Below are 15515 nucleotides of genomic sequence, written 5' to 3'. Positions count from 1 at the left end.
TAATAATAATAATAATAATAATAATAATAATAATAATAATAATAATAGTGAATTTCCTGTTTCTATTTGTCATTGTTCCGATGGTGTACAGGCAGAGTGGGATACAAACAGAAATGAAGCCACTCGTATTCTCCACGGTGGTGTAATTACCGGTCAGGAGTACAATACCGTATTGTTTCTACCCACACCAGCATTACAAATTGTCTGTGGAAGTGAAAACTCTATGATTACAGTAATATCAGCTGTAAATCATAATAATAATAATAATAAGAATGCCGTTATGCATATGGATAAGAAAAGAAGAGGAAGTAGTAGAGAGATGATTTCTCCCATTACATTATGTGGACCGCATGAATCCAATATTCTCGCTATGACTCTCTGTGGAGTAGAGAAAAATAATGTACGGTTTGCAACTGTTGGTGGTCTTGCCACTCTCGCCTTATGGGAATGGGATCTACATTATGATTGGCGTGTAATTGCCCACTTTAATCAACAACAACAACAAGAAGGAAAAGGAAAAGAAGATATTCATTGTGTTCCTCGTTTTCTTTCTATATGTGCTACTCATATAGATATTGTGATTGGTAGTAGTGATGGAAGATTGAAAGTATTTCCACTTGCTAATATAATGGATGGGTGTTGTGATCATCATAATATAATGTTAATGCCAACAGCAGCAAAGCCAATAACGGCAATAGCGACACTTTGCCCAATCAAACGCCTTGTGATTGCAGGGGATACAAATGGTACCATTGCGGTATGTGATGTGAAGCGTAAAAGAATATCGACACCTCTCGTTTGTGCAAAATCTGCTGTGAATGCCCTTGCGGTTGGACGAAAAATAATAACACAACAACAACAACAACAACAAGATGAGGTGAATCCTATTTGGCGTGTACTTGCAGCCATGGACTCTGGTGATGTGATGCTTCTGCATGTAAATATCTCAAGAGTGGAGATTATCTCTACTGTGCGTGTGGGTCTCACCGCTGGTCGTGGTGTTTCTTGGATCTCCACTCAACAACAACAACAAGTAAAAGAAGAAGAAAAGAAATCATATGATGATGATGGTGATTGTGAAGATATTGCAATTGCTGTGAATGATGAACGTATTACATTTCTTCGGGTATATTCAAAATCTCCCACAGAAGAAGAAGAAGAAGAGAATGACGATAGTGTAAAGGAGGAACTTTGTGTAGATTGGCACAGACGAGTAAATATACGTGGTGTTAGTGGTATGGTGGTAACGACTGTAGAAGAAGAGGAGGAGAGTAGTGGTATACCAATGTGTATGTGTGTAGTGGTGGGCCAAGGTGTGGAGATGATTCCATTCTCTATTGAGAGAAGATAAATAGAAAGAGAAGAGAAGAGAGAGATTGTGTAAATGAATGAAATGGTGAGATGGTAGACAAGGTACAACGCGTAATATATAATACAAGTTAAAAGAAGAATGGAAAAAAACCTATACAAAGGTATACTTTTATATATATGGAGAGAGAGAGAAAGAGGGAATTATATATATATATATATATATATATATGTCTTTCTGTGTGTTTATTTCTCCTTTTTTTTTGTTTCTATTTGTGTGTTATATTTCTATTATAGCGTCATTACGAGCTTTATTAGCTCGTCTTTCTCACATTTTCGTGTAAGTATTAATAGTTATATATATATATATATATATACTTTTATTATAGTTGTGTAAATTAGATTAAACCTATACGTCAAAGCAAAACATTTGATTATTTCGATTAAATTCAATTAAAGAAAAAAAAATATAAAAACGAAAAAAAAGGAGAATTACTGTCCACACAGACACACATTTATATATATATATATATATACACTATTTGATTAGATTGCATTTTTTTTTTTTTTTTTTTTTTTCCTAAAAAAAAAAAAAAAAAAAAAAAAAAAAAAAACGCATGACAGTACCTAAAATATTACATCTCCTCGTTCACCGTGTGGCCCGATATGAACGTCCATTCAACACCCAAGATGCGATTCTCATTTTAAAATCTTTACATCTTCTCCGTTATCGCAGTGATGAGGTGCGAAGTATTTGTGAGAAATGTGCCTTTGCCGTTGCCGCCTCTACTCGCATGACTGTACCAATTGAACGGGTAGTAGATATATTAAATGCCTTATTATCTCTTCAAGCCGCTTCTTTGCCAATTGTGCATGAAAAACTCGCTAGTCGTTTAATAGAATTAACGCCACAAACCGCTTCTGTTCGTGTGGCCCAAAAGGCAGCAGTTGTGATAATGAAATTAGGCCGACGATATAGTAAAGAAACAACGGCTAATCATATCTTTGATGAATTGAATAAATGGACTATTCTTCATCCAACAGATATGGCTTTACGTCTAGCAATGATTAGTGTCTTTGCATATACAAGTACAGCTAGACAGAAGAATGTTCTTTTACTCCCATTTCAACAACAAGTAAAAGAAGAAGGGGAAGTTGGAGAAATAAGAGAAAATGAAAAAGTAAATATTTCTATATTAGGAGAAGAAGATATAAATCGTGTTCGTGGAGTTCTCACAGCGGCGGAGTATATTGTGGATGCACAGATCTTATCTACATTACGTGGAAATAGTGCTCTTCAAGCCCTTCATCTCTTACCATTTCTCAATAATCATTATTATCATAAGAAGAGTATAAAAGACAATAATAATAATAACAATAATAATAATATAAACCGTGCGGAAGAGATATTAACAAAATTATATCAATCCTTTTATACAGAATTACATATAGATACTATTGTGCCTGGTGGATATGCACAATTTCTTCATGATTTCCTTACGGAATTTCCCCAAAGTGAATTCTCACATGGAGTTGTGCGGGTGTTGTCGGTATTAGAAAAGAATAACTTTTGTAAATCCCTCAACTCTTATGATGTTGCGAAGATTGCAATGGCGGTGAGTCACGCCTTAACGAAATGGTATTCACCATTATTATTATTATTATCATCTCAACAACAAGAAGAAAAAGAAGAAGAAGAAATAAAGGAGTTATTATTATTATTATTGAAAAAATGTACATTGTTAATAATGGTGTTGAAGAGTTTAGTGGAGCAAATGGAGTTCTTTTACAATACATCATGGAAATTTCCACATGGTCGTGTGGATCCAATAGCTGTAGGGGCTGTTTGGCATTTAACTCAAAAAATTGTATCTATTATTATACAATCTCAACAACAACAACAAAGAGAAGAAAGAGAAGAAAATAAAAATAAAAATACATTGGAAAAAGAATTAAAAGATATCGTGTCTAAATGGATTCAACTCACGCATCATATGAAAGGATCATTACCATCCGTATGGTCATGGGTATTCTATTCTATGAGTATGTGTACACGAACATTAGTATATAATATATTATTAAATACATGTATGGAAGATCTTATTCAATACTCTTTTCTCTCTCATAATAATAATAATAATAATAATAATAATAATAATAATAATAATAATAATAATAATAATAATAATAATAAGGAACTCTCTTTACGTACATGTGTACAAGGTCTTTATGCAATTTCTATCTTAATGGTACCAAGTCTAGAGGAAAAAGAATTTCTTCTTCTCTCTACACGATCAGAGATGAAAAGTGAAATTCAAGAAAATATTAAAAATCGAATAATGCGATGGGAACCTAAACATCCTCTGGTATTAAATCTCTTACATCGAATAGAAAAATTTCGTTTTGGTGATTACACTGCAGATGATGTACCAATGCTTTTACAAGCTCTTACTAATTTAATAGAAGCTACTACTCTATCTCAACAAGAAGAGAAGGAGGAATCTTATTCTATACATATTATTATGAAATTAATAGAGAGAGTTTTACATTATTTAAAGGGAAATCGTAATATGGATTGGTATCGTAAACATGGTATAACGATTATGTGTACATTACACACTTTAGAAGAATTTCTTCCCATTAATATTGATAATAATAATAATAATAATAATAATAATAATAATAATAATAATAATAATAATATTATTCAGAGACTCTTACGAGAGACATCTAAACAATATTTACATCGTGTGGAATGTATGGAAATAACAGGGATATGTACAGCCTTGTGTAGATGGATGGAACAGGCCGTCAAACGTAAACGTAGAGGACTTTTGATGTGTGAAGACTCTCGTGAGGCTCTTCTCTCTCTCGCCGCTGTGCAAATCCCACGGGTTTGTAAAGAAATAAAGAAAAGAAAAAATGGAAAAGAAAGAAAAAACATAACAGACATGTATCTTTTATTAAATACAGTTGAACTTGCGCATGAACTCGGTGCTACACTCTCCTTCATGGAATCCACACATGATACGACCAGTAGTCATACCTCTCATAAACAAAATAATATTAATAATGATAATAATAATATTAATATTAATAATAATAATAATAATAATAATAATAATAATATTAATATTAGTAATAATAACTCACGTATAGTAGTATATTTAGATATTTCTTCACTTCTGAATAGTCATTCACTCACCGGCGTAGATGCGGCTCATATACTGCGGCTGATGAGTTATGAAGTCCACAGTAGTGGAATGCCACGGGCCCAAACGGCACATATTGCAGAACTACGAAAAATTGCTCTTCACAGCCTTACATCTTCCTCACCATTTTCATTATTATTATTATCAACAACAACAAAAACAACAATGAGAGGAGGAGAAAAGGAAGAGGAAAAGGAAGAGGAAGAAGAAGAAAAACAAACAAAAAGAAGAGGAGGAGAAAAAGAAAGAAATATGGAAGTACAAATACTATTACACTTACTTCGTGCGAATGCCACTTTACCGGCATCCAAGTCTCTCTTTGATATAGAGAGTCTTAACTCTATCATGTCTGCTGTATGTAAACAACTTCATAAACTCCATCAATCCAATATATTAATAGGAGATGCCAGTCGAATAGTACATGCACTTCTCTCTTCGCAGGTATTATTACGATTAGGGCATTCACTGCAAAGATATGATGGTCTTTCACTCACAGTACTTGCGGTGTTGGATGCCATGGAGGCTAATCAAACAGAGAAGCCAGAGACTATCTTTAGACTTCGACTTCTCTCCGGAGCATAATAGATTTATTATTAATTATTAATTATTAATTATTATTATTATTATTATTATTATTATTATTGAGGATTGCCTTTGTTTGTTTGTGTAATTGTTTTTGAAAGTTCAGGTGGAAAGTTGTTGTTGTTGTTTTGTTTCTCCTTCTAAAGCTGAAAATGATCATTCTCGATATTGTGTACTATCTTTGGTGAAAGGAAATCATTATATTAATAAATGGGAGAACAAAAAAAAAAGAAGTAATGCGGAACATTATTATTATTTTCTAGTTGTTTGCTTTAGTTATTATTATTTATTATTATTGTTATTATTATTATTCTTTGCTGTGTGTATGGTATGGCAATATTTGTCTTTTTTTTATTACTTTACTTTCATCTCTTTTCTTTATCTTTCTCTTTATTTATCTATCTATATATAGCTCTTGCTGCACGAGCACGTTTAAAAAAGTCGCAGCGCACGTTGTTTCTCATTGTAGGGGGAAAGAACGTTATTTACGTACACACACACAGAGAGAGGTAGAGAGAGAGAGAGAGAGAGAGAGAGAATACACGACTAAACAACACTAACAATAACAAGAAGAAAAGAAGAATTAAAAAATAATAAAAAATATAGTATCTACGGTTTTCTTTACTAATATATAATCGTACACATGCGTAAACGACGGCGTGAGGATGTAAATGCGAATAAGGACGGAACTAATAATCCCGTATCGAATACCAACAACACAATCCATAATAATAATAATAATAATAATAATAATAATAATTCCCTAGATGTGGTATTACCAGCCCTTGTACAACAACAACAACAAAATAATAATAACAATAATAATAAAAGACGTCGAATCGCAACAGTGAATGCCGCCGCTGCAGGACCACTTTCCTTTACATTTTCTCCCACAACAATTCTTCCTATTTGGCAACGTGTGGTCTTATCTACATTACGCCGTGTGCATACATGTGAGGCCGACACCCGCCGTGCTGAGGCCCGTGGACGAGCCCTACAACGAGATCTCACACGTTATCATGAAGACTTACACCGTCGAGAAGAACGTATTCGTGCCCAACAACAAGATTCTCGGGCTCGTCTTGGTAATAAACTCTTTAATGCGATTGAGAAACAATGGACACGCCGGGCAGATGTATTTCAACAACTTTTATGTGTGGAATTTGATGAGGTGAAAAGAAGGCATACAGAAAGACGACAAGAAGATTTATTACGTGAGGCAGAGAATCTCACACGTACATTATTAGATAGTATCTTTACAGATGCGAGAAGCCGATCAGCCGATGGAGATGCGGATAATTCAGCTGTAATCGCAGCTTTACAAGGCGATGATGAAGTAGAAGATGATAAGAATGAAGATTCTAATAGTTATACTATTACTACTAGTAGTAATAGTAGTAATAATAGTGATAGTGGTAGTAAAAGTCATATACAGGCGGAAAAGGAGAAGAATAAGAAGAAGGAGAATAAAGTAAATTCACATTCTATAGAGAGTTCTCTCTCACTTCTTGACACCCAAGATGGACGGCGTCCACTGCGGGATTATCAACGTTCTGCTTTACGATGGATGACAAATTTATATACAAAGAAATTAAATGGTATTCTTGCAGATGAGATGGGACTTGGAAAGACTGTACAAACTATAGCCCTTTTAGCTTATTTTGCAGAATATCGTAATGATTGGGGTCCACATCTTATTGTTGTTCCCACAACAGTAGTATTAAATTGGAAGGCAGAATTTACACGATGGTGTCCGGCATTAAAAGTATTAGTTTATATTGGAAATCCAAAAGAACGTCATCGATTACGTAAAGGTTGGATGGGAGAAGATGCTTTTCATGTTTGTATTACTTCTTATAATCTTGTTGTACGAGAACGAAAAATTTTTCGAAGACGTCCATGGGGATTTCTTGTTTTAGATGAAGCCCATCAAGTGAAAAACTTTATGAGTCAAAAATGGCAATCTTTATTTGATTTACAAGCGGAATATAGACTTTTATTAACAGGAACACCTTTACAAAGTTCTATTATGGAGTTATGGTCACTTTTTCACTTTTTATTACCTTTTGCCTCAGCATTTAGTTCTAATGAGGAATTTCGAGAATGGTTTAGTAATCCAATGGAAGATATGGTTACTGGAAAAGTTTCTTTAAATGAAGAAATTGTACGTCGTTTACAAGCCTTATTACGTCCTTTTATGTTACGTCGATTAAAGAAAGATGTGGAATCGCAATTACCATCAAAAACAGAAAAAGTTGTAATGTGTCAACTCTCACGACGTCAAAGACTTTTATATGATGATTATATGCAACTCACAGAAACTAAAGAACGTATTCGTGGAGGAGCCGGTGGAGTATTAGGAGTATTATTAGCATTACGTAAAGTATGTAATCATCCTGATATGTTTGAAGAACGTCGAACGGTTTCTCCAATGGGATTAGATAATCTTAGTGAAATTACAATGTTGGTACCACGAAATATACTTTTAAGAGATAATGATTATAGTGGATGTTACCGATTTCAAAAATGGCGTCTTTGTATAGAAGATGTATCACTTCCATGGGGAAAAGAACAAGAAAAAGAAGAAGAAGATTCTTATTTTGATGATTCTTGGTTAGATTGTACTTATTTACATGTTTTACATCTTCTTCATCATCTACCATGGAGAGAGCAAAAGGTATTCACTCAACAAGGAGAATCAGAAGAACTTCATCGTTATTCACCAGATCATTTTCATTGGCCTAAACAAATAACACCAGAAACATTAATAGAATCACATCATGAAGATCTTAGTAATACTTTATGGTCCATCTTAAGTGGTGAAATGCGACAACAACAAGCATGTATTCAACAACGTAGAAGAATGACAACATCTATTCAAAATAAACGTTACCGTAGTTTAGAAGCTTCTATTTGTATATGGTATCCACCCTCTCTACATATAGTAGATAGACCATTTTATAAACGTATTCCAATAGCTCTTCGACCAAATCTCACCCAACGTGTTTCTGCTATTATGCCTATTGCATGTAAAGTTGCCGTTTATGTTCCTCGAGTAGCGGCAACATTTCCTCCGAAATTACATTGTCTTTTCCAAGTTTCACATTATCATGCCTTTTGTGCTCATACACGAAAGAGTTTAGCTCCTTTATTAGCATTAGCAATGCCATCTTCCTCTTTCTATACAGGTTATAATAGTAAAAAATATGTTGACCCTAAAAAAAGGGTCTTTGATGGATCTTTCTTTCTTTCAGAATTATGGCCATTACATGTAAGACGTTGTTTTAGTTTTCCTGATAAACGATTACTTATTCATGATTGTGGAAAATTACAGTTTCTTGAATGTTCTCTTAAACAACTTCGACGAGAAGGACATCGTATGTTAATCTTTACACAATTTGTACATATGTTAAATATATTAGAACGATTTTTAGCTATTATTGGTATACCATATCTTCGTATTGATGGAAGTACAACTGCAGAAAAACGTCAAGCATTTGTAGATCGTTTTAATGAAGATGATCGTATTACATGTATGATATTATCTACACGTTCTGGTGGAATAGGATTAAATCTTACAGGTGCAGATACAGTTATCTTTTACGATAGTGATTGGAATCCAACTATGGATCTTCAAGCTCAAGATAGATGTCATCGTATTGGTCAAACCAAACCAGTCACAATTTACCGTCTTATTAGTGAACATACTGTAGAAGAAAGTATATTACAAAAGGCGAGAGAACGAAAGAAACTTAATAATGTTGTTATTCGCGGTGGTCAATTTCATGCCATGGCTAGTGTGGAAGATACATATGAAGATACAAGTGCTGCTTTGGCAGCCTTATCGGATCCGGTGCGATTACGAAGTTTCTTTCATGACTTGGATGAAGATGCCACTGTGTTGGTCGATCATCAGAATGAACAAAAACCAAAAGAAGAAGAAAGAGAAAAAGGAGAAGGAGAAGGAGGACAAGAGTTAAAGACCTCACAGGATAGAAAAAATAATAATAATAATAATAATAATAATAATAATAATAATAATAATAATAATAAATACAACAATTCGAATGAAAATGAGTTTGATACTACGACTACTACTACTAGTGTAGTGGATATTCGTGCGGAAATGATGAAATTGGAAGATCAAGAAGATCGTGAGGCCCAACAGAATGTAGAGGAGGAATTACGTGAATTGGAAGAACAAAAAAGAAATGATGAGGCGGAATTAGGCGAAGAAGAAGACGATGATGATGAGGATGAAGATGATGAAGAAGAGGATGATGAAAATGGAGAACGTAAACGACAACGACGACGACAAGAACGGCGAAAACAGGCGGCAATGGGAGAAGATGAATTGTTAATGGGAATTTCCAACTATACAACCTTTGATCCATCTACTGTTAATAATAATAATAATAATAATAATAATAATAATAATAATAATAATAATAATAATAATAATAATAATAATGGGGAATTATCTTCATTACCTCGGGAATCACCAGTTGTCCTGCAGAAACGTCGTGATGCCTTAAGGCGACTTCGTACGCCATTAGATCGTTTACTTTCATTGCGGTTTGGGGTTTCACATGCCGCTGAGGCCCGTCAACGGTATGGAGTCTTGTGTGAGAAGTACGCAGCTCAAGTGGATGAGGATGAGTTGCCACCATTCAGAGATGCATTTCGCCTTTGAGTTTGAATTATTTTTTTTTTTTTAAAAAGAAGATAAGTGATGAGAAGTGGTTCTTTATTTCACTTATATATATATATATATATGTATAATAGGTATAGAGAATTTTAGTAGATGTGAAAGGGTATCGGTTTAAGTATCTGTTTATTATAATTTTATTTTTTTTTTGTTTTTGCAGTTACGCTCTTTTATTTTCCTTCTTTTGTTTGTAAGGATTTCATCCCCTTTCTTTAGAAAGAAAATAGTGATTTAAATTGACACTACAGTCTTCATTAGTTGCGGATCCCTACACACACACACACACTCAGAGAGTGAAAGAGACGTGTGAAGAAGAAAGTTAAAGAAAAAAAAAAGGAAAAAAAAAGAGCATATTCATATTCCATTATATATATATAGTAGACGATATTTTTTATTGTTATTATTAGTGAGTATACCTGATAAAAAAAAAAAAAAGAAATGTCTATTCCACAAATAAATCCTGCAACTGGTGAAAAGCTAGAGCCAGTAACCCTTAACACAGTAGAAGAAGTGATGGAAGCTGTGAAGAATGCACGTGAAGCCCAACAAAAATGGGAATCTGTTCCTATTAAAGTAAGAGCCAAACATTTACAAAAGATGAAACGATTTCTTGCGGATAATGCCGAACGGGCAGCGGAGATTATTTCAGAATGTAATGGAAAAACACGTCAAGATGCATTGGCTACAGAAATTCTACCATGTGTGATGGCTTGTGAATGGTATGCAAAGAATACGGAAAAAGTATTATCCCCACAACGTCTCTCATGTGGAAATCTTTTATTTGCAAATAAGTCTAATACATTGGAGTATATTCCTCTTGGTGTGGTGGGGGTTATTTCACCATGGAATTATCCCTTCGCCATTCCCTTTGTAGATGTTATTATGGCTTTAATGGCAGGTAATGCTGTCATCTTAAAGGTGGCAACTCCTACTACACATGTAGGTCTATTTATTGAAAAATGTATAGAAGCGGGGGAGTTTCCATCTGGTCTCTTTACACATATTGTATTGCCTGGAGAAACAGCCGGTTCTGCATTTCTACAAGCGGGTATTCATAAACTTTTCTTTACTGGTAGTGTGTCTGTAGGCCGTCGATTAATGGAACACGCCGCCCCAACACTCACACCAGTTTCATTAGAACTTGGTGGAAAAGATGCGATGATTGTTCTCGCCGATGCGGCATTAGAACGGGCAGTAAACTGCGCCTTATGGGCGGGATTTCAAAATGCCGGACAATCCTGCGCAGGTGTGGAACGTGTATTTGTAGATGCTTCTATTTATGAGGAATTTCTTAATCTTCTCGCTGCAAAGACAAGAGCACTTCGTCATGGTCCAGATGTTCATAGTTCTTCTTCATCTTCTTCTTCTGGTAATAGAGATGGACCGAAAGTGGATATTGGTTCTCTCACCACAGCTGCACAGTTAAAGACTGTATGTACACAAGTGGAAGATGCCATTGCACGAGGGGCTCGTATAGTAGCTCAAAGTAAATCCATTGGAAATGTAGAAAATGGATGGTTTTATCCCGCAACTGTACTTGCAGATGTAACTCCAGATATGTTGTTAATGAAAGAAGAAACCTTTGGTCCATTAATTCCTGTGATGCCTTTTACGACAGAAGAAGAAGCAATACAATTAACCAATAATTGTGCCTTTGCACTTACAAATAGTGTCTTCTCTCGTAATCACAGTCATGCCCGTCGAGTGGCTCGACAATTACACAGTGGTGTAGTGACCATTAATGATCATCTCTATTCACATGGGATGAGTGAAGCTCCATGGGGTGGATGGAAGAATAGTGGAATAGGAAGAACACATGGTGTACTTGGATTACGAGAGATGTGTAATGTACGATGTATTAATGAGGATTGTATTCCCAGCTCTATTCTTCATAGAGATTTATGGTGGTTTCCACAAACACAAGAATCATATGAAGCTATTTTAAATGCTTTATCTTTTGTAGCGCCTCGTAATATCTTTCATGCCTTACAAAGTGTTTATGGTTTATTAAAAGGGGCAAAAATAATGTTTATTCGATGGGTTGTTAAAGATGATAATAATGAAAATGATAATAATAAGAATAATACAACCAGTACTTTAGAGGAGAAGAAAAAATCAAATTGATCATTGCTTATGGATGAAGAAGAAAAGAGAAGAAGAATTTCAAAAAAAAAAAATCCGTTCGTTATTTCTGAAGATGTATTTTTTTTTTTTCTTTTGTTTTTCTCACAGTAATATGTGAGTTTCAATGACTGTTTTGAAAAAGTCAAGAGAAGAGCGAACGAAAACAAAAAGAAAAGAAAACTAAATAATCAAAGGTGTGGTAAATATTCAATGTATTTGTTCTCTTTTTCTGTTCTTCATCTGTGTATGTGTGCGTTTTTATTTATTTATTTATTTATTTATTTATTTATTTAATTTCATTTCAACACGCCGTTAGATAATTTTTCTCTGAGGTGAACATTTGTTTCTCAGAAATACCATCATTTCTAATAGCGACAACAACAACAACAAAGAAAAAAAAAGAAAAAAAAGAATGGAAGTGGCTTTTACAATTTCTCCAGGTGAGCGGCAGCATGTGGAGTATTTAGCGGATCTCTTTGCTGTTATTGTGGCGATTGAAAAAATTGAAAAAGCAATGCTGCGAGATCTCATTACCCAACAACAATACGATACCACCATTCATCGTTTATTAGAAAAGTATAAATCCACCGTTTCTCATCTTGAACAGGGAAGTAATCCTTATTATACCACGATTGACTCCTTTTGGGAGAATTACGGCTCCAAGTGCCCAGCGGCCCGCACACGTATTCAACTTGGCTTTGAAGGGGCAAAACAACAACAACAAGAACAACAACAAGCAGGTCGTGTAAATCCACGATTAGTGTTGGAATGTGGACAGTATTTTATTACTTTAATGGATTCTCTTAAATTGCAGCAAACGGCAGTGGATCAACTCTACACACTTCTTACAGATCTTATTCAAGGATTAAAGAGATTGAATGTAGAGGAACAGGATTTCTTTCAACGGCTTCTCATGTGGAAAAAGAAGTTAGATACGATGAATGCCTCAGATGAATTGAATGAGAAGGACACAAGGGAGTTTGCCTTTGTGTTAGAGCGTGGTTATCAGGCTTTTCATGGATATCTTAGTGAGACAAGTGGAAGTGTAGTGTCAAGGTCATAAAGTTGTAAAGAAGAAAGAAAAAGAAGAAAGAAGTAAGAAAGAAGCGACAAGATCCGTTTCTTTTTTTTTTTTTTTTTGGATTTCTCATTCTATTTATTTTTTGTATATTTATATATGTTTATCTTCATTTTTTTTCTTTTTCTTTATTTCTCTCTCATATTGCTCTTGATATATATATATATATATATATATATATATATGTTTATTAATTGTAGTCATTTATAATCCGTGTGAGTGTTCTAGAGAAGACAGAAACACATAGAAATAGGTTTAGATATTTCTTTCTTTCTATATATTACTAACGATTTAATCGAATAAAGAGAAAAGAAGAGAAGAAATAACACACACAAACACACAGAGAGAGAGAGATATATATATATTCAATGTCTAGATATGTACCGCCCCACCGTAAGCGAGTAGATGAAACGGATATTCATGATATGTCTAATGAAGCCGCCCAACGTGAGGCTTGGCAAGCTCTTAGTCGTAGTATCACTGGTATTATTAACCGCGTAAGTGCTGATAATCTCCAAGTGTCTGTGACGGAACTTTTTCGTGAGAATATTATACGTGGTCGTGGTCTTTTATGTCGTAGTATAATGCGAGCTCAATTAGCAGATCCAGATTTAACAAATGTCTTTGCTGCTCTTGTAAGTTGTGTAAATAAGGAATTCTCCGCTATTGGTTTATTATTACTAAAGCGATTGATTATTCAATGGTGGCGGTTTTATCGTCGTAAAGATTGGACTGCACTTCGATCTGTGAGTCGTTTTTTGGCTTGGTTGTATATATTTAACGTTCTTGACGTAGATGTTATTTATCAAATTATTCTCACACATCTTACTTCTGGAAGTTCCTCTGATGATGATAATAATGAGGGAAATAATAATATTAATAATAATAATAATAATAATAATAATAAGGATGATGATATTGATCAAGCAACGGCACTTTTTCGAGAAACCTTTCGATCCATGTCTCAACGTAATGTCGCTGAATTTCATGAACACGTCTTAACACCTATTCGAGATATGTTGGCAATGGACAGTGATGCCTGGCGACTTTCCCCACGAGCCCAAACTCTATTAGAGTCTTGTCTACGTGAAGTACAAGAGTGGGAACGGGTAAAGTTCACCACAGAAATTATCCCACCATCTTTATTATTAGTAGAATTAAATGAACAGAAATGTCATTCCGATTTGGATTTAGAAGAAGGTCCTAAAATGAATGCAGAAGAGAAATTAGATCGATTTGTATTGGATACGGAGTATGAAGCTCATGAGGAAGTGTATGAAACGGCGAGAAGAGCTATTTTGGGTGAAAATTGGGAAACAGAATTATTAGAACAAGTAGCCGCCGCAGAAGAAGCAGATGAAGAAGCAGAAGAACAAGAACAATATCAACAACAACAACAACAATATCAACTACAACAACAACAACAACAACAAGAAAATGGGGTTTCTGCAGAGACACCGAAACAATTTATTAATGAACATGATCGACAAGTACGGAAAGAAGTTTACATGGCTTTACGCAGTAGTGTTCGTGCAGATGAGGTTGTACATAAAATTCTCAAAACCATGCAACCACAAACAGAACGAACGGTGTGTTTTATGGTGATTGAGGGATGTTGTGAAGAGTCTTCCTATAAAAATGTATATGGAATGGTAGCAGAACGATTATGTAAAAGTAATGCGAAATTTCAAGGATTTTTTGCTGAGGCATTTCGATTACGATATGAAAATGCAGAAGATTTGGAAGAGAAACAGATTGAATATACTTGTAAAATCTATACCCATTTACTTCGAACCAACTCTATTCCATGGCATAAGTGTCTGTATGTTTTTGATATTGTTAACAGTAATGTTTCTCAACGTCTTATGATTCAATGGCTTTTACAAGGATTAGTAGAGACACTTGGAATGCGAACGGTACGGGAACGGTTTGAAAAGGATAGAGAACTACGATCTAGTACAACGAAACTATTTCCTATTGTTGGAGCTGCAGAAGATATGTTGGAGTGGTCTGTGAATATGTTTGAAGCGATGGGTGTTGGGGAATTGGGATCTGGACTGCGGGCTCGATTGGAGGAATTACGAAATATGAGAAGAGGAACTCATATGAATAGCAACAATAATAATAATAATGATGGTGGTAGTAGTGGTGGGAATCTACATAAGAAACGTCCACGAGATAATATGATGGAATACGTCTAAGAAGTAGAATATATACACACAAAGAGAAGAGAATGGAATATTTATATATATATGATGATAATAAAAAGAAAAGAAAAAAGAAAGTGAATAGAGATAATAATATGTTTAATGAGTAAAATTCATCTGGAAATTATAAATCTTTTTTTTTTTTGATATCCATATTCAAATCTTTTTTTTTTCTTTTCTTTCTTTCTTTCTTTTTCTCGCTATGCGATTTATATATATATAGTCTATTGTTTGTACACCATAGCAGGTTTGTTTTTGTCGTAGAAAACTCCCAAAGCCAACGAAAGAAAAGAAAA

The 15515-nt window shown here is 34.4% G+C and overlaps 6 protein-coding genes across 6 annotated transcripts; all 6 read left to right on the top strand.

The window, feature by feature from the left end:
• Position 1: 1 nt before the first annotated feature.
• On the top strand, positions 2 to 1351 carry TM35_000063400 (uncharacterized protein; the record flags this gene model as incomplete). Its single annotated transcript, XM_029023377.1, has 1 exon — positions 2 to 1351. A coding segment is annotated over one exon (1350 nt), but the record flags the coding sequence as incomplete, so codon positions are not given.
• Positions 1352 to 1925: 574 nt separating this feature from the next.
• TM35_000063390 (uncharacterized protein) lies at positions 1926 to 5102 on the top strand (the record flags this gene model as incomplete). Its single annotated transcript, XM_029023376.1, has 1 exon — positions 1926 to 5102. The coding sequence occupies one exon, from the start codon at positions 1926 to 1928 to the stop codon at positions 5100 to 5102; it is 3177 nt and encodes a 1058-aa protein (XP_028885400.1).
• A 643-nt stretch (positions 5103 to 5745) lies between these two features.
• On the top strand, positions 5746 to 9795 carry TM35_000063380 (helicase; the record flags this gene model as incomplete). The annotated part of the gene is made up of 1 exon (XM_029023375.1): positions 5746 to 9795. The coding sequence occupies one exon, from the start codon at positions 5746 to 5748 to the stop codon at positions 9793 to 9795; it is 4050 nt and encodes a 1349-aa protein (XP_028885399.1).
• Positions 9796 to 10248: 453 nt separating this feature from the next.
• Positions 10249 to 11934, top strand: TM35_000063370 (aldehyde dehydrogenase; the record flags this gene model as incomplete). Its single annotated transcript, XM_029023374.1, has 1 exon — positions 10249 to 11934. The coding sequence occupies one exon, from the start codon at positions 10249 to 10251 to the stop codon at positions 11932 to 11934; it is 1686 nt and encodes a 561-aa protein (XP_028885398.1).
• Positions 11935 to 12346: 412 nt separating this feature from the next.
• Positions 12347 to 12997, top strand: TM35_000063360 (vacuolar protein sorting-associated protein-like; the record flags this gene model as incomplete). The annotated part of the gene is made up of 1 exon (XM_029023373.1): positions 12347 to 12997. One exon carries the CDS (start codon positions 12347 to 12349, stop codon positions 12995 to 12997), a length of 651 nt encoding a protein of 216 aa, XP_028885397.1.
• Positions 12998 to 13380: 383 nt separating this feature from the next.
• On the top strand, positions 13381 to 15213 carry TM35_000063350 (uncharacterized protein; the record flags this gene model as incomplete). Its single annotated transcript, XM_029023372.1, has 1 exon — positions 13381 to 15213. The coding sequence occupies one exon, from the start codon at positions 13381 to 13383 to the stop codon at positions 15211 to 15213; it is 1833 nt and encodes a 610-aa protein (XP_028885396.1).
• Positions 15214 to 15515: the final 302 nt, after the last annotated feature.

The sequence above is a fragment of the Trypanosoma theileri genome (assembly GCF_002087225.1).
Source record: "Trypanosoma theileri isolate Edinburgh chromosome Unknown TM35_Tth_6_V1, whole genome shotgun sequence".
NCBI classification, from domain to species: domain Eukaryota; phylum Euglenozoa; class Kinetoplastea; order Trypanosomatida; family Trypanosomatidae; genus Trypanosoma; species Trypanosoma theileri.
This window is presented reverse-complemented; position numbering and strand designations above follow the sequence as displayed.